The 17,388-nt window shown below is 41.1% G+C and overlaps 1 protein-coding gene across 6 annotated transcripts in view; it reads right to left on the bottom strand.

Moving 5' to 3' along the window:
* Positions 1 to 17,388, bottom strand: part of SMARCA2 (SWI/SNF related BAF chromatin remodeling complex subunit ATPase 2) — a 166,081-nt gene that overhangs the window by 2,037 nt on the left and 146,656 nt on the right. For all 6 annotated transcript variants that reach the window (XM_037061731.1, XM_037061735.1, XM_037061734.1 and 3 more), the window contains 4 exons: positions 9,755 to 9,860; positions 9,215 to 9,316; positions 5,984 to 6,116; positions 349 to 491 (listed from right to left, as the gene is read on the bottom strand). In XM_037061731.1, coding sequence (XP_036917626.1) covers positions 349 to 491; positions 5,984 to 6,116; positions 9,215 to 9,316; positions 9,755 to 9,860 — 484 coding nt within the window. The remainder of the gene's footprint in view (positions 1 to 348; positions 492 to 5,983; positions 6,117 to 9,214; positions 9,317 to 9,754; positions 9,861 to 17,388) is intronic.

Here is a 17,388-nt window from a genome sequence, read left to right as displayed (position 1 = left end):
GTTGCTATAGACCAGGCACTATGCTGGCTGTTACGGATATAAAATATTAACTAGCCATGGAGAAAACTGCATCTGTGAGTTAGCAGTGGGAAGATAGGAAAGGGGAAAGAGAACCTTGATTTAGCGTTTTCATTTTCTGAGGACTATTAGAAAAGCAGTAAACAAAGACCCAAATTCGTTGTTATACAGCATGCAGCTCAGTTCACATCCATCAAAAATGAAGTGTCGCCAAATCTTTACATGTTCCCTTCTAGGTAATAAAGTGAAGGGCTTGGGAAAGACACGGCAGTGTGCTAGGGAAACGGAGGAGGAGGGATCCCGGCTGCAGCCCAGGGCAGCTGCACTTACGTTGTCATCCTGCTCTTCGTCACTGTCGAAATCGCTCACGACGGGTTTGGCTTTTCCTCGATTTGGCCTTTTCTTGCCTTTTCCTTTGTCCCGACCCTTCTCATCTTTTTTATTAAGCTTGATTTTCACCTTAACAGATTTTGCTATAGCAAAAACAAAATAGACAGCAAGGAGGAGTCACAGGGAAATCTGTTCACAGGTAGAACCACAGGATGAGCCCCATGTCCAGGAATGTACAGACCATTCTCGATTTGTACCTGTTCCCCGCCATCCTGTCTAGTTGGCGCCCCCTCCTTTCACTTGTAAACATGCCTCAGTTGGGATAATAACTTACACCGTGACCTTAAACAGGCAACAAGAGGAACTGAGGTCCCACAGAGGGCAGCTGGGTCCTTTCCCTGTTTGCCAAGGGCTGAACAGGGATCTTGCTACACAGGATAATGAGGGCCGCCCTTTCTACTTTGTGGGGGAGTATAGGCATTTATTTAATGGACCTTTGACATTAAAAACTATAAATTAAAGGGTAAAAAAAAGGGCAATAATTTTACTATGTAGATAACTCCAGTTGACTCAAAAAGAAAATTCAAACAGTTGAGTATTAAATAGTTGAGTAATACTTTTAACAGTGTAGAATGGCTTAAAATGGAAAATAAAAATGAAACACTCAAATGAATATGAAAGCTTCCTTTCCCATCTCCAGTCTCTCCCCTACCTGTTCTCTCTCTGGCGGTTATTTCCAGAAAAAAAGTATACAACCATCCATACAAATAAATCCTGTATGTGTACAGTTCTCTAATTCTATAAAGAATATGAAGAATTCAAGTGCACACACACATGTGCTTTATACACTGACCCCAAAGGGATCTTTATATGCCCACATTCCAGACATGTGGGACATTTCTATGTACCAACCTGAAAATTTTCCACCTAATGTGTACACTGTTTTTTACCAGTCCCCTGGTGATGGGTGCTAAAGTTCCCAGCTTTTTGCCTCTAAGACAAAGTGCCTTAAAGCTGTTTGTTGGCCTATCTTAGCAGAATCTGGGGGAGGTATGGTGCACACGTCCATATGGTAAGCTGCTAACAGTGTTCTGCTAAATCAGCCCCGAGAGACAGCACTCATTGCACCCTCACAGGGCTATAATGAGGATGAAAATAAAAGTGCTTGGAAGCGTCCAAAGTGCTAAAACATAAATATAGGTGTGTATCCTGAAGTATATGGGAAATCTGTTCCATAGTATTGTTCTGGGATACATGTCCATAGAATATCATTTTTTAGGATTTGATGATGAAATTACTGAAAATGTGGGTCTCTTGTTCAAACTAGTTTTTCTAGAATATCATGTTTGGTGGGTTTCAAGAGGAATAAAATTCCTAGGAATAAATTTAACCAAGGAGGAGAGAGACCTGGAAACTGAAAATGACAAGACATTGATGAAAAAGACTGAAAACACCAATAAAGAGAAACATATTATAGTTCATGCTCATGAATTGAAAAGATGAACATTGTTAAAATATCCATACTACCCAATGCAATCTACAGATTCAGTGCAATCGCTATCAAAATTCCAGTGGTATTTTTCGCAGAAATAAGTAATCCTAAAATTTATATAGAAACACAAAAGATCATGACTAGCCAAAGCAATCTGGAGAGAGAAGAACAAAGTTGGAGGCACCATGCTCCCTGATTTCAAAGTATTGGGTTGGCCAAAAAGTCTGTTTCCTTTTTTCTGTACAATGGCGCTACTGAGGGCCTAGTTGTCTTTAACTTCAATTGAAACAATTTCGTTATAGTGTGACAGTTGTCACGTCAGCATGTATTTAAAAAGAAACTTATCAAAACTGGTGAACTTCTGTGCAGCCATTTTAATATTGATGATGGAAGAAAATATGCAACATATTTGGCACACTGTGCTTTATTTCAAGAAAGGTAAAAACACGAAATGCAAAAATGATTTGTGCAGTGTATGGAGAAGGTACTATGACTGATCAAAGGTGTCAAAAGTGATTTGTGAAGTTTCTTGGTGCTATTGGCCAAATAGTCTTTTGTTGTGGGGATAAGTCCTTTGCTTATGCATTAGAAGATGTTTAGCAGCACCCCTGGCCTCTACCCACTAGAAGTCAATAGCGGGAGATAGCCAACACATTCAAAATATCCAAATCAATGAAGTTATTGGTGAAAATGAAAAGTATGTCTTTTATTTTATGGAAAAAACAAAATGGACTTTTGGGTCAACCCAATATATTACAAAGTTATGGTAATTAAACAGTATGGCATTGGCACACAAGTCAGTGGAACAGAATAAGGAGCCCAGAAATAAACCCACACATGTCTAGTTAGTTTATGACAAAGGAGGCAAGAATACGCAATGGAGAATGGCGAGTTCTTCAATAAACGGTGTGGGGAAACAGGATGGCCGCACGCATGAGGATGAAACTAGGTCACTGTCTTACACCTTACATTAAAATGAACTCAGAAGGAATCAAAGACATGAACATAAGGCTTGAAATTATAAATTTCTAGAAGAAAACACAGGCAGTAAGCTCTTTGACATCAATCTTGGAAGTGATCAAGAATGGACACTAAAAAAGCTGTGCATGCAAAAACAAACAAGTGGGACTACATTAAGCTAAAAAACTTCTTGCACAAAGGAAACCACTGATAAAATGGAAAGTTAATCTGAATATGAGAAAATATTTGTCACTTATATATTAGATAAGGAATTAGTCACTATATAAAAAAACTCATACAACTTACTAACCAAAAACCTAATAACCTGATATAAAATAGGCAAAGATCTGCATGGGCATTTGACCAACAGGTACATTAAGGTGTACCTTAATGTGTTCAACATCACTAATTAAGGAAATAAAAATGAGAACCACAATGAGACATATTACCTCACACCTGTTAGAATGGCTGTCATCAAAAGTATAAGAAATAAGTGTTGGTGAGGATGTTACGAAAGGAAACCTAGTGTTTTGTTGTCGAGAATGTAAACTGGTGTAGCCACTATGAAAAACATTGTGAAGGAACCTCCCAAATTTAAAAACAGAACTCGCAGCCCTGGCCAGGAGGCTTGGTTGGTTGGAGCGTCAACCCATACACCAAAATGGTTGTGGGTTTGATGCCTGGTCGGGGCATGTACAGGAAACGACCGATCAATGTTTCTCTCTCACATTGATGTGCCTCTCTTTCTCCTTCTTCCTGCCTAAATCAATAAAAAGACATATCCTCAGGTGAGAATAAAAAGAACTACCAAATGATCTAGCAATTCCTCTTTGGGGTATTTATCTGAAGGAAATAAAACACTAACTCAAAGGTACATCCATCCCCATGTTCACTGCAACATTACTAAGTGTCATCAACAGATGAATAGATAAAGAAAATGTGATATATATATTTATATATATATAAAATGAAATACAACTCAGCCATAAAAGAATAAAATCTTGCCACATGCAACAAAATGGATGGATCGAGAGGGCACTATGCTAAGTGAAGTAAGTCAGAGAAAGACAAATATCATATGATCCCACTTATATGGGGATACTCAAAAACAAAAAAGTTTATAAATACAGTGAATAGATTTGGTGGTTGCCAGAGGTCAAGGGAGTAGGTTGCAAGGTATCAAAATAGATGAACGGTGTCAAAAGGTACAAAGTCCAATTTATAAAATAAATAAGCCATGGGGTTAAGGCACAGCATGATGAGTATAGTTCATAACACTGTATTTTACATTTTGAAATTTGCTAAGTTCTTAAAAGTTTGCTAAATCTTAAAAGTTCTCATCCCCCCCAAAATCAATTTTCTAATTATGTATAGTGACGGAAGTTAATTAGACTAATTAATGGTGATCATTTCACAATACATACAAATAACATCATGATGTTGTACACCTGACAGTAATAGGATGTTACACGTCAATTACATCTTGGGAGAAAACAGAAAGTTTGAGAGGAGGAGGCTCAAGAAAGTGCCAAAGATGCACAGGGAAATGAATTCTCCTCCAGAGCCCCTAGTGAAAGGAACGCGCAGGCTGCTGACTCCCCGATTTTGGCCCAGAGACACCCAGATCAAAACTGTGACTTACAGAACTAGGAGATCCTAAATTTTTGTTTCATTAAGCCACAAAGTTTGCGGCAATTCGTTAGAGCAGCAGCTGGAAGTTAACGTGCCAGGCCTCAAGAGAGATGCAAGAGGCTAAACTGACAGATGGGACGGGAGGACAGCTATTTGAAAATGGGTTAGAAATCTGGCTCAAAAAAAGGAAATACTAGCTAAGATAATGTAGACTTATTCATCAAAGGTTAGGATATTAGGCCTAGGTAATAACCATATAAAATTGAAAATGGTCAAATAAATAAAAGGTGTTATCACTCAAAAGAATGAGACTAGGGATGGGGACACAGACTGTAAAGGACGTCACTCTGGCCGCATGGCAGGACATGTGCATCAGATATTTTAAAAATGTTCGCAATGATTTCTGGGTAAGACTGCATCGGACAGCATTATTTACAGTGACATTAATATGGTTTGGTACATTAACGAATGGTAATATACACTGCTGTCGACAAACACTGGTTGCTATGGGAAAATGCTCACAATAAACAGACGATGCTATAAAACTGGATAGACAAAATCCTTGTGTGTAGAAAAAGCTGGAAGGAAACTTAAAATGTTAACTGTATATTGGGTAATAAAATTATATGGATTTTCCTTTCTTAAAAAGTATTTTTCCAAGTTGTCTATAATAAGTATGTAATTAGGAACACATTGTATAAAAGTTTTTAAAGCATATCTGTACTGTTTTACAAAGCAGACCATAAACTACTGGGATTTATTATTTTGCGAGAAGGTATGGGGTGAAATCATAATTAGGTAAGAGGACATTTTAGGATTTTGAGGACTAAGGTTATCAGCGGAGATTGGGACTAGGGTAAGACAAGAGAGGTACTTCCCTTGGGTACAGAATTTAAAAGGGCATTGAAACTGAGTAATCAGGATGAACATTCTAATGCAATGTTTTTAAAAAACTCAAAAAATCAATGCCAAAAATACAAGATGAACAAAATATTAACATTCTGAATAAAGACAGGATCAATATCTGATCCACAATGCAGCAGAGTCCCCAGTTCCAACTCAATGGGGCGATCGTTTTCCAATGCAGTGTTTCTGAGAGTGTGGTCATGAGCCAAGCAGCAGCAGAATGCCCTGGGAACTGTTAGAAATGCTGACTCTCAGACCCCACCTCAAGCCACCAATCCAAAACCTGAGTGGAGGCCACCTATCAAAACCACTGTGCTAAAGAACAGGTAGGAGGTATTACCTGCAATGTTGATAGGAAATATACATTACACTGATTTTCCAAGGCCACCTTCAGGGAGCATTTGCTCTGAGCCTGCCCATGCACTAAGCTTTGGGGGCACGCTTATTATCTCGGTTTCCCAGGGAGCAAACTGAGCTTGAGCCAGGCTAAGTGCACTGCCTAAGACTGTCCAGCAAGGACACTGGAGAATGAAGACTGCAGTCCATATCTGTCTCTCTCTAACATCTGACTTTTGGCATCTGTGCGAACAACTGATGCAGGTGGCCAGGGGCAAAGCAGGAGAGGAACCAGAAGCCCGAGCTGACCTTCCGACTCTGACTCCTCTTCTTCATCTTCCTCCTCCTCTTCATTGCTTTCTTCCTCACTTTCCTCCTCTTTGGCAATTTTCTGCCGTGCGCTCTTAAACACCGACTGCAAGACGATGGAGTCTTCATAGATCTAAAGGGGTGAAGTGGCACCTGTTAAAAACTGTAAGCTGAGGACCCAAGATTCGCAACTGTACAGCATGCACTTCTCTTCCTTACGCAACACACCAGCTTTATTTTACATGGATTTTAGTAGAAACATCAGTGTTAGCTTTTATAGCTATAGGAGAACACCCTAGTCTGATATCAACACACATATTCTTACATAAAAAGGCCCATATGCAGTTGAAACCATTTCACTGTGTGTGTACATTCACGAAACTTGGGAAAGAAGGGTGGACTTCCCAAACATATCCTCTCATCTCTGATAACAAAAGAATTTTAAAAATTACATTACTTATTTGAATTGATCTATCAAATAGTGCAGCAAAGCAACCGTTTTGAAAAATGCAATTTCCCTAACAAAATGGAAACTACTCTTTATTATTGAGTTTATCAGTACCAACCAACACCATCCCAATCAATACTTTATTTTTAGTACATGCACAAACCTGAGCACAGCCCTGTGTAGCTGCTGAAAGAAATGTGAAGGTCGGGAAAGTTCTTTTTTAAAAAGAAGTTTAAATAAAATAGAAGTACCATATATCCAGCTATTCCACTTCTAGGCACACATCTAAAAGACTGAAAGCAGACTTGAGAGATATCCGCGCACCTATTACGGTGGCATTATTCACAATAGCCAAGAGGTGAAAGCGAACCAAATGTCCATTGATGGGTGAACAGATAACAAAATGTGGCACTACATACCATGGAATATCAGCCTTAAAAAGAAGAAAATCCTGCCACATGCATGAACCTTGAGGACATTAACTCGGTAAAATAATAAGCCAATTACAAAAAGACAAACACTAAACGATTCCACTTACATGAGGTATCTAAAGCAGTAAAATTCATGGAAATAGAAAGAGAGGTGCTGGGGAGGGGGAAGGAAGAGTTTTTAATGGGTACAGAGCTTTAGTTTTATAAGACGGAAGAGTTCTGAAGACCCACTATGCAATAGTGAGGGTATACTCAACACAACTGACCTACACACTTAGAAATGGTTATGACACATTTTGTGTTTTGCTTAACTGTGTTTTACCACAGTTAAGCAAAAAATAAAGAACAAGTTAAAAGTGATTTCTGCTAAGAACATATTCCCTTATTGTAAAGACAAGCCACACACCAGTGACTTGTAGGGACCCGCAAACAATATAGTCAAGTAGGAGGACACAGGACCCGGGGACAGCACTGGATGGGGCCCCTGGGTGGAACTAGCTGGAGACATTAGAGATGAGTTGGACCTTAAAGGTGAGGGGGGGTCCCATCAGGGGTGAGAAAGGAGAAGGGGCTTTTTAGGAAAGGAGAACAAGTGAGAAAGGTGAAGAGGCAAGAATTAAAAGGAGGTACCTGGGATGGCACCAATGCCGACTTTCAGGTTACGATAATGGACTATGTTACATGCTACCATCCTGTGATGATCTAAAGGATACACGGGCTCTCTCTGCACAGTATTTCTCACAACTGCAGGGATCTCCAGGGAAGCAGGTGTTAAAGGGACTAGTCTGACTAGACCACAAACTGTTTAGTTTGAGGCGTGGTAGGAAATGAGACTAAAGAGTTAGGGTGATGCACGGCTTTAGAAAGCAGCCTATGGAGATGAAGTTTATCCTAGAATTATCAAATTCTAGAATGGGGAACTGCCGAGCTTGGTGGGCAGTAGTCGGACAAGGTGGTGGTCAGAGAAAGATAAACCGCCCTCCAGGATGGACCGGGAGGGAAGCCAGTGGAGAGGCCACTTCAGGTGTGAGACAGTGAGTATGGGCAGAGAGGGAGGCTGCGGGACTGGAAAGGGACAGGGTACTTATTACACTGTTGTCACAGCATCACACAGAACCCAAACATCTACCCAGAGAGTGTACACAGTCATTCACACAAATATTTCCTTGTTGACTCCTGTATTTACTGTCTGTGTCCTGGTTTTCATCTTCTCTTTCTTTGAAGTGTTTCTTGAAAATGCAAGGTTTGCTTTCAAGACCCATTATGGTCAAAATACTGTTGATTCTAATTAACCTAGAAGAATGTAGAATCTGTTCAAGACACATTCTAAAGATCCCTCTTCCCCAGTTTGGTGACTGGAAGTGACACAAAGGTTCAGAGGTGAGGCAAGAGGCCTGAGGAATCTAATGGTGGCCAATACTGCACTGGTTGGCAGACATACTGACCTCTCTCTGTTCTTTTTAATTCATGGGTCTGAGAGCCTTAGTCCAGAAAAACAGATGGGAAAATGGGAGCTCCAGAAAAAGGTGAGTGAAACTGAGGTATAATCGAAGTGAAAGTGTCCTCTGCTAGTTACAATCAAACCTTGGTTCTTGAACATCTTGGTTCCTGACCAAGTTGCTCACGGCAGAAATGCCTCAGTGGTCCAACATGACTTCAGGATTTGGTTCTTTACAGGACAACCCTTTCAGGCTGACACCTGTATGGTCAGTCTCTCAGGAAACAAAGGAAATTCGGTTTTCGAACAAATCACTTCTTGAACGACTTTCCAGGATGAATTAAGTTTGCGAACTGAGGTTCCACTGTGTGTTTAATGAATTCAGTGTCACCATATATTCTTATGCGTGCTTACTGTGGGGATGGGGGACAAAGAGAACTACCATTGTCCTGATGGAAAGCAATCTTTTGTAAGCAATTAAGGCAAGGTTTTTTAATATATATATTTTTTGATTTAAACCATAGTAGTTTCAACTCCTGATGCATGGTCACAATCAGAAAAGTGAAGGTAAAGGTAATCAAATCTACAATCTCTATAAAAGCCAAATTGGACCTCCTGCCTTTGAGCATTACATTGAGTGATTTACTCGAATTCCTCCTCTAATTAAAAGCGAAGCCTTTAAGGGAAGTGGGAGTGGAGTTAGTGTAGCTGTGGTACAGAAGAGCTGGCAGTGGATTGGAAAATACCAAAGCTTCAATTTACTTACACAGGTAGCATAGAATATAGGCTTTTAATTTTCGTTTTTCTTCTGCCAGGATAGGAGCAATGGTTCAAATGTAAAAAATGAAATATTTTACTTAAAAGAATGAAGGACATTTAAGGTTAAAATTTTTTTCAGACAACTGAAGACAGACCTGCGATCCCTCCAAGTTGAATGTCTGAGCATTATGACAGAGAAGCATGACATCTTTCTCCAGGTCGCCCAGGCTCCGGTACTTGTGATTACGAATTCTTTCCTAATGAAAGTTTTGGATAAAACAGAAGAAAGAAGAGGGAGAGAAAAATACCACAATCAGTTCTTGGTGCACAAAGCCCGATTTTCCCTTTGTCTTTTCAGCACACAGCCCTGCCAGGGATGTGGGTCTGCACAGCTCCGGGGGGCGCCATTCAGAGCCCACCCTCCCACTCGTGTTCCTTCTAACAAGGGGGAAGAAGGAACACATGATGGGAAACAGAAAGGGCAGTGGGGCTGAAACTTCTTAAATAAAACCCAATATAACAAAATAGCAGCTCTCTCAGCTTAACGATGACATCACACACATGATGCAAAGGCACAAGACATCCCAACGTTTCTGGTGACAACATGCCACTGCCACCTCCTAGCTATCATCATTTCAATGAATTTACATGCCCTTATGTATTTATTTTTAAGCTTGTAAGAAAAAAAAATCTACCTTTATTTTTTTGAAATCCACTGGTTTCCTAATCAGTTCGTAGTATTCTGGTAACTCTTTCCTGGAAGGTAACTGGATGAAGACTTCACTGAGCTGCCGCCCGGAACTGTGGGGTGAGGGAAACAGACACATAACAGATCACACACCACCAAGGAGAGGTTTCATTGCGTTTCATTTCAGAGAACGTCAAAAAAGCGAACTGGCATCCCATGCATATCGGTGTGGGGTTCTTTATGCCAAGGACAATTTACGGCTCTACTGGAGAGTAACGCCTCTTCTGCGAACTTCAAAATCACGTGAAAATACCGTAGGTGCTCACTTCTGCCACACATCTGAGAAGTGCACTGTGGGTTTCTTTCAGAGTCATTTATATCTTTTCATTTTGATAGAAACACTTACAATATCCCATTCAACCAAAATTCAAAATTTTAATGACTAATAACTGAGTTGGTAAAAAAAAGGGCTATTTCCATAATCCTTTGTCTTCAAATTCACTTTATATTCAGAAAATATATTAGAATATAGTCTGGAATCTCAAATGAAATGCTTTTGTCCATGCCTAGTGACTACCTATCATTTCGGTCATGTTCCCTTTCAAGCATTTTACACACTGTGTACCTTTATTATTATTATAGCTCATCATCTCACCTACCTGCTCTTTTGTGTGTATGGAGAATCTGGGCAGAAAAGAACAAACATATTTAGCAAGTATGGATGCCTGGTGTTTCTGGATTGGTGCTGTCCCCTCCCCCAAATGCATGGTGGCTTTATCTGACAGCACATTTAACAGCAGCAAATGCTTAGCATTTGGTAATTTTGAAAAGCAGGATATAAAGCAATATAAGCTTTTAATGTCATTTAACATTAGAAGCAGACATGGTTAAAAGAACAAAATATACATAATTTAGATTCACAAGCCTAGTATCTGACTTGGCCTATCTACATCAGTAACAGCTGGAGGGAGATAGGGTATAGTCATTTTTTCGCAAAAATCTTGCTTCTCTTATGATGCCATCTCTATTTCCTTTGTGAAGCCAGAAATATCAAAAAAATAACCATAAATCACTGCCATGTAAATTTCAGAAGGTGATTTTAGGAGTATGCCAGAATGCTAGACGCAGGAGCAAAGAATGAGTGACAATATGCTGTTTTAATCCATAGTCTCAGTTGTATAATTAAAAAATAATCATAATGACAGTTATCATAAAAAAGGCATGCGCAGTAACTCAAATGGTTGCCTAGCAACCAGTGGGGGAAATGCTGAAGTGCAAAGGGGCCTGCATAAATTAACCGAAAATCCTCTGTCAAAGGGATGGGCGAGTTTTTCTGTTTTACTGGGTCAGTGTTTTATTTTTTCAATGCATATAAGGGCTTCATGAATACTAAAATCAGGAGCAAACAAAGAGGTTTAAGAAGACTGTAGTTTAATAGGAAATTGGATTTTTAGATTATTGTGGCAAGAATCAAGGTGTTTTTTTTCTCCCACTCACAGCCACTCACATGCCTCCCACCTTCCCAGGATGAGAAATGCATTTGTACCTCCATAAATTACACCACATAGTATATGACAAAACCTACTTTATTTACTATCACCTCCAACATATGGCCACAATTTCTGGTCTATTCTTTTTCTACCATTCTGAGATTTATATACACAAAAGTCTTACCTATTTGAAAAGGAATAGCTGAAGTATAATTTATAGACACTAATTTTCCTACTAGTGACATTTATAATTAGCATTCTTTATAATCTAGCAATAATTGGAGAGTCAGGCCTCTTTGAAATTTTGGATTTAACACCTGACCCTCAATGACATCTTCACGGTGTCATTTTCTACATTGCCAACAGATGGTGTCATTTTTCTATTGACAGACTATGAGCATGTCTTTGCTTTGTACCCCTGTGATGGACACACCCTTAACTTCAACTGTGCCACTGGTGCAGTGAGAAATTAGTGTGATAAAGCTCTTTCTGACCTGGCCAGAATGGCTAAAGCAACATTGGTTTGGGTCTCTGTCCTGAGTCTGGTCATAGAAATTCTAGACCCTCTAAGAAGACAAGTTCAGAGTTATATGTTTCACTGGCTCATAGAGGAGGAAACTGAATGTTCTGAAACCTGGGGCCAATACTGTAAAATGAGACAAATTTATTCAGTTTAAAAATACTCCTATCCCACTTCCCTTTTCCCCTCCTCAGAACAGAGGATGTGGGCAAAAGGAGGACCTGGATGCTGTCCAAGACAGGCTTCCTGTGGCTCTGCTGGCTCCATGGCCGCTCAGACATCTCAGTCTGGCTTTCGAGGCTGTCCTCAGCTCCTCCTCTGCAAACCTGGTTTGTACTGTTGACCTGGCTCTTCCGGCCAGGACACCTTCTCTCCTATGCACCCCCAAGTACTATGGCCAATGCCCCCGCCCCATGAAGTATTCCAAGTCTCCAGTGCTGCCCCATCTATCACTCCATAGCTGGAAGGGTGTCTCTCCTTGTCTTCCATTCAAATACTTTATTACCCACCCAGAATCAAGAGCCCCTCCTCCACAAAAATGGAGAGGGCAGTACTCAGTGTTAGTTAATTCTGTCCCTCACTGCTCAGAACTTAATTCCTCCACGTGTGCTCCGTTTGCTCTCCTCCACACGGGCGGGAACCTTTCACTTACAGCCCCACCCTCCCTGTCCCCATCAGAGGCGGTGGGTCTGACCCGGCTCAGGAGGAAACGCCAGGCATTCCTGGGGGACATCTGGCTTTTCCACGACCTATAGAATGCAGGGTCAGTATGACCCCTTGCTCATGAATCCCAAAAGTAACTTAGTTTTTCCTAAATTAAAGGTTAAAAAACAATAAGAAGAAAGAGGGAGTGAAGCAGACTGATAGTTCTGAATTCTTGGCATTTCTCAAACTTAAGCCTTTTTCAGTATACCTTTTCAACTGCTTTTTTTTTCAGTGATGGAAAGTTCCTTTTTATTTTTTTAAGTATAGAACAATGGACTAATTGTGCAGTAGTTTGCGGAAGGTGTTCTGTTTCTGTTGAAACGCTTACCCTACCCCCAAGGTATTTTCCATTATGTCATTTTACACAATTTAAGGCCTAAGTATAAATTGTTACCTAGAAGTAAGCTCCCCATCACAAAAATGATACCTGCTCCCCTCCACCAAAAAAAGGATTCCACTGCTGCCCTGTAATTTCAGGTCTATTTCAGACAATGATTTATCACAGAATAAGAAACATGACCCTGATAAGGCAAGAGATGGGTGGGGGAGGAGTGTAACCTGAAATAAAAATGTAAAGGAACCCACTGCACTTAATCGAGTTTAATGATGCTGGTGGGTGAGCACAATTTTCTCCCCACAGAGGCCAGTGGGCACAGGGACATGTGGCCATGATGTCATGCGGTGACACACAAAAGCCCTGCAAGCCACTGTAAGTGGCAGTTTGAAACCTGGCATGTACAGCTTACTCACAAAGACACACACACCAAATTGAGGTTTACTCTGCTGTGTTTCATCTGGGAACCAATAGTTTCTCCCATAAGCCCCAGAAACGCAAAGGCAACGATTGTGTATCTGTACTACTGTGATTCCCAAATGAGGACTGCATACACCAGAAATATTACATCAGCTCCACTTTTGACTACAGTTTGGGTGTAGTTGGAAAAGTATGACAGATGGAAACGCCAGCTAGGAAACCCACTCCCTTAAAATACTGGCTTTTACCGTTTCCCAACAAGCCCGAACCAAGAAGATCCGATGTTAGGTGAAGGTCTTTTCTTTCTTTCTTCTTCATCTGTTTTTTTTTTTTTTTTTTTTTTTGCTGCTTCACAATTTTTTAAATCTGCCCAACCTAATCTGTTGACAAGCATTTCTAATAATTACTTGTGAGAAAGATTTTAACTAAAGTCAAAGTCAGTTTTGTTCAGTTAATCAATGTGAACATGTGGCTATCTTGCCTCTGTAAGAAAGTGATGTCATAGTGTAGAATACCACTTGGAGTCAGAAGAATCCTACAGAAAAGTTATTGCAGTCCTAAAGAACCAAATGTAGGAAATCACGTGGGAAAAAACACTCTGAAACTGGGTCAGCATTGGAGGGCAGTAGGTGAAAGCAAGAGGCGGCTTTTCAGGGTCAGACTCCTGTGAGATTTCTTTAATACAAGCCACCTGAAAATGCTCTTAGATCCGAGTGGCACCCACTTACCCAGAAAGACCCCAGACACCTGAGCCAGCCACAAACTAGGTGTCACAAGCACCTGCTTTCTGTATTCACTACTGAGATCTCTCACCTGAAACTTATGGAGTGTTGACTGATGGTAATTCCTAACAAGCTTGGAAATCTGACTTCCCAGGCCCTTGGAGCAAAAATGAGATAATAACAAAACAGAATGGGGTGGGGCAGGCTTGCTTTTGGTAGCGGAATCGGTAGCTGGCAAAAATCACCAAGGATTATGTTAAGAATATAGGTATATAATGTGCCTGAGTAAATCAACAAAAACAAGGCTATACCAGGTTGACGGCAGATGATTGCCCTGGTGTATGCAGGCTGCAAAGGGCTTGCTCAGCTCAGTAAGAACAGCACCAAGGCTTTATCAAGAGTCTGAAATCCAGTTGCTCTGAAGCAGTTTTACTTTTTGTAATCTACACTAAGCTAAAATATAGACACATATATGTATACATACACATGTACATTTGTGTGTGTATATGTATACATGTATAATGTTATAGGTATATGCTACAGAGTCTAAAGTTATGCATTTTAGAATTATGTGCCTTAAAGAATGGTAAAATGCTTGTTTGTTGTGACATTCGCTGAGAAAAAGAACACAGGACATCACATTTTAAATGCCTGACAGCTTCAGCCATGTTCTTAAAAAGGCATTGACGAAGAACCAGAATGTCATATGCCAGCACATAAACCAACATTAATAATAACGCACTTATTCAACAAAAGGAAGATTTACAATCCACTGTAATTTGGAACCATATTATCATCCATAAATAAAGTAGGTCTCAAACCATTTTACTGAGTTACCTGCTTTGAAAACATGCTGTAAGTCAAAAGTCTAATCTGATAACCCAGAGAAATGACGTCTGGGGGGCACAGGCCCCTCCTTTATCTGTACCACCAGGGATATCCCGTGTCACCAACTGACGCCTTTTAACTTAACTCTACCATGGACAGCCAAATAAATACATAGAATGATAGAACATAATTCTATAAAATTTTAATGTATTGCAATGGTCAGAATCTACTATAGAAAGTTTCTATTTCCTCAGAATTCTCTCACTGAATTTATTACTATGAATCAGGGGTGCTCAGCGGGACTTGGGTTCAGAGGTTGTCCGTTTGTTTAAGCAAGTATTTTGAGGAGATATTTGAGAAGATATGTCATTTATCACTTGACTTTTGAGAAATAGTAACTCAGGACATGTAGCTGCTTCTCTCTCTCTCACTTAGCATTTTGTAACAGCAGTCGCAGGCAGAGGATCCTAACTGTCCACGTGTCTACACGTGGCGGCTGAAGGGCCTCGTGGCTTCCTCCGTCAGCCACCTGGCCAGCACTCCTCACCTCGTCTTGTACACCTGGACGTTGCTCAGGACGCCTTCCTTCCGAAAGGTGAGGACCCTCTTTCCCTTCCCGTTTTGTCCTTTGATCTTTCCCTGTGCCTTGACCTCATTAAGGTAAAAAAAAAAATGCTTCACAGATTTTTGTTGAATTGTGACCCAACTCAAAAGCATACAGCTCCAGCAGGCAGAATCAAATGCCTCTCCACCTGCGCCGCAAATCTCAAGCGTCACTCTGTTAAAGGGGCGGGTCACAGCAGGCTCCAGAGCTCCGCTTTCTCCTATAACGATGGCCCTTTTGGTAAATTCTTAAGGAAGACAGATGAGGTGCAATTCTAAGGGAGAGGGGCAGATTTTTCCCCAGGAATATACAAGAACAGAGGGGGTGGGCGAAAGTAGGTTTACAGTTGTGAGGGCATGAAATGGGGTTCATTCTGTATTATTATTAATTCTATTATTTTCCATACACACTGTAATAACTGCTGTCTTTCAGCACAATCTATTTTTGATCAAAACACTCAGTTGTTTTGAGGATGGTTTATAACACAGTTAGAAAATGAATGTAGTGATTTCCAGCTGGGACTCCTTTCCCTCCCTCAGAGAGGCCATTTATGCTGGAAATGGCTTGGAGCTTCGAGAGGCAGAGACCCCGGGCTTCTGGGCCAGGCTAATGCTGGAAGCCTTGGGGAGGCCCTTTGTGCCTGGGAAAGCAAACAAACCAAGTTTATTTGTGGCCTGCCCACCTGCTGTACGTGGGTCTAATTGGCTGAGCAACACAAGTGTCAAGTCACCAGGAGTCAAAGCAGCCTATTCCAGTAAACATCTGCAAGGATCAATATTTGTAATGAGGGCAAACTAAAGTGCTGGAATCCAGATATCTCTGAGCAGATTCTCTCTGGAGTAAATGCACCCTCTGAGCTCAAAGCCAACATTTCCCAAGGTGGGCTCTATGAAACACAAGCTTAATGCACTGCTAACAGTGTTCCTTGAAAGGGCAGGGCAGGGTACGTTTGTCAAATGAGTTTGGGAAGCACTGGATTAAACCAAGTTCAGCAGGTTCCTTTACAGGAAAACTTCTCAGAGTCTCTAACTGAGCTGGAAGTTCTCCAAGAAGCTACAGGACTTGAGGGTGAGGACCACACTCTGGGAAGCATCTAGTGCATGAGGCTCTGACCTCGCCAGGCTACAGCTACACAAGGCCGACTGTCAGCTTCGGGCAGAGCCCAAAGTGTCCGACACAGTACACGGAGAAAGGCTCTTCAGCTAGAACCAAGATTTTCTCAAAGCGTAGGTCACGTTGCTGTCTTTCCACAGCGATTTCTCTATAATCTAATTAGGGCCATTATATGTGAAGGTGCTTGGACCTGAGACCCACAGTCACAGCCCTTCTACGGCATTTAAAGAAATATGGAATGCCTGGTGTCGACACTGCTAAAAATAAATTCTGTCTAAAAGAGCTTCTTGGCTGGTCCTGAAGGGAGAGTCAATACCAACAAAATAATCACAATGTCAAGGGCTGTTATTAGCTGCACATGTGCACGCACACAGGCACGCACCATGCTTTCACTTCACCCACATTTCTGTAAATGACACCACCTTCACTTACCACTCAGGAGAGAGATCAGAGAGTTATCTTCCTCCTCACGTCCAGTCTGCTCCTAAGTCTTGGCAATCACACTTCTCAGTATGTATTCTTTTGTCTTCCTGTCCATTGCTACGTCCCATGCCATGTCCCTCTTCCCTTGTATCTCATGGCCCAGTCACCCTGAGATTGGTGTGGTCTCTCAGGGAATCCTGCTTTTCCATTCCTCCACGGCAGCCCATGCACATGGGTGGAGAACTGATGCCCCACCCCCTGCCCCTGCCACAGTCTACTTGGGGAGTCCTCACTTTGCCCACAGCCCACCACTCAAAGCTTTCCCCATTGCAGCTCTGTTCCTCCCCTCCCACCCCGTCCATTGGCTTTATACATATACTGCATCCGTAATGACTTCATAGAGCTCTTTCTAACTATGCTTTAAGGTATTCCATTTTATTCATTTCTCTCCCATTCTCAACACTTGCACAGAGACTGAACAC

The sequence above is a fragment of the Sturnira hondurensis genome, unplaced genomic scaffold (genome assembly GCF_014824575.4).
Source record: "Sturnira hondurensis isolate 20B ecotype Veracruz unplaced genomic scaffold, ASM1482457v3 Scaffold0013515, whole genome shotgun sequence".
In the NCBI taxonomy this organism is placed as follows: domain Eukaryota; kingdom Metazoa; phylum Chordata; class Mammalia; order Chiroptera; family Phyllostomidae; genus Sturnira; species Sturnira hondurensis.
The sequence above is the reverse complement of the archived record's forward strand: the minus strand, read 5'-3'. Positions and strand labels throughout refer to the sequence as shown.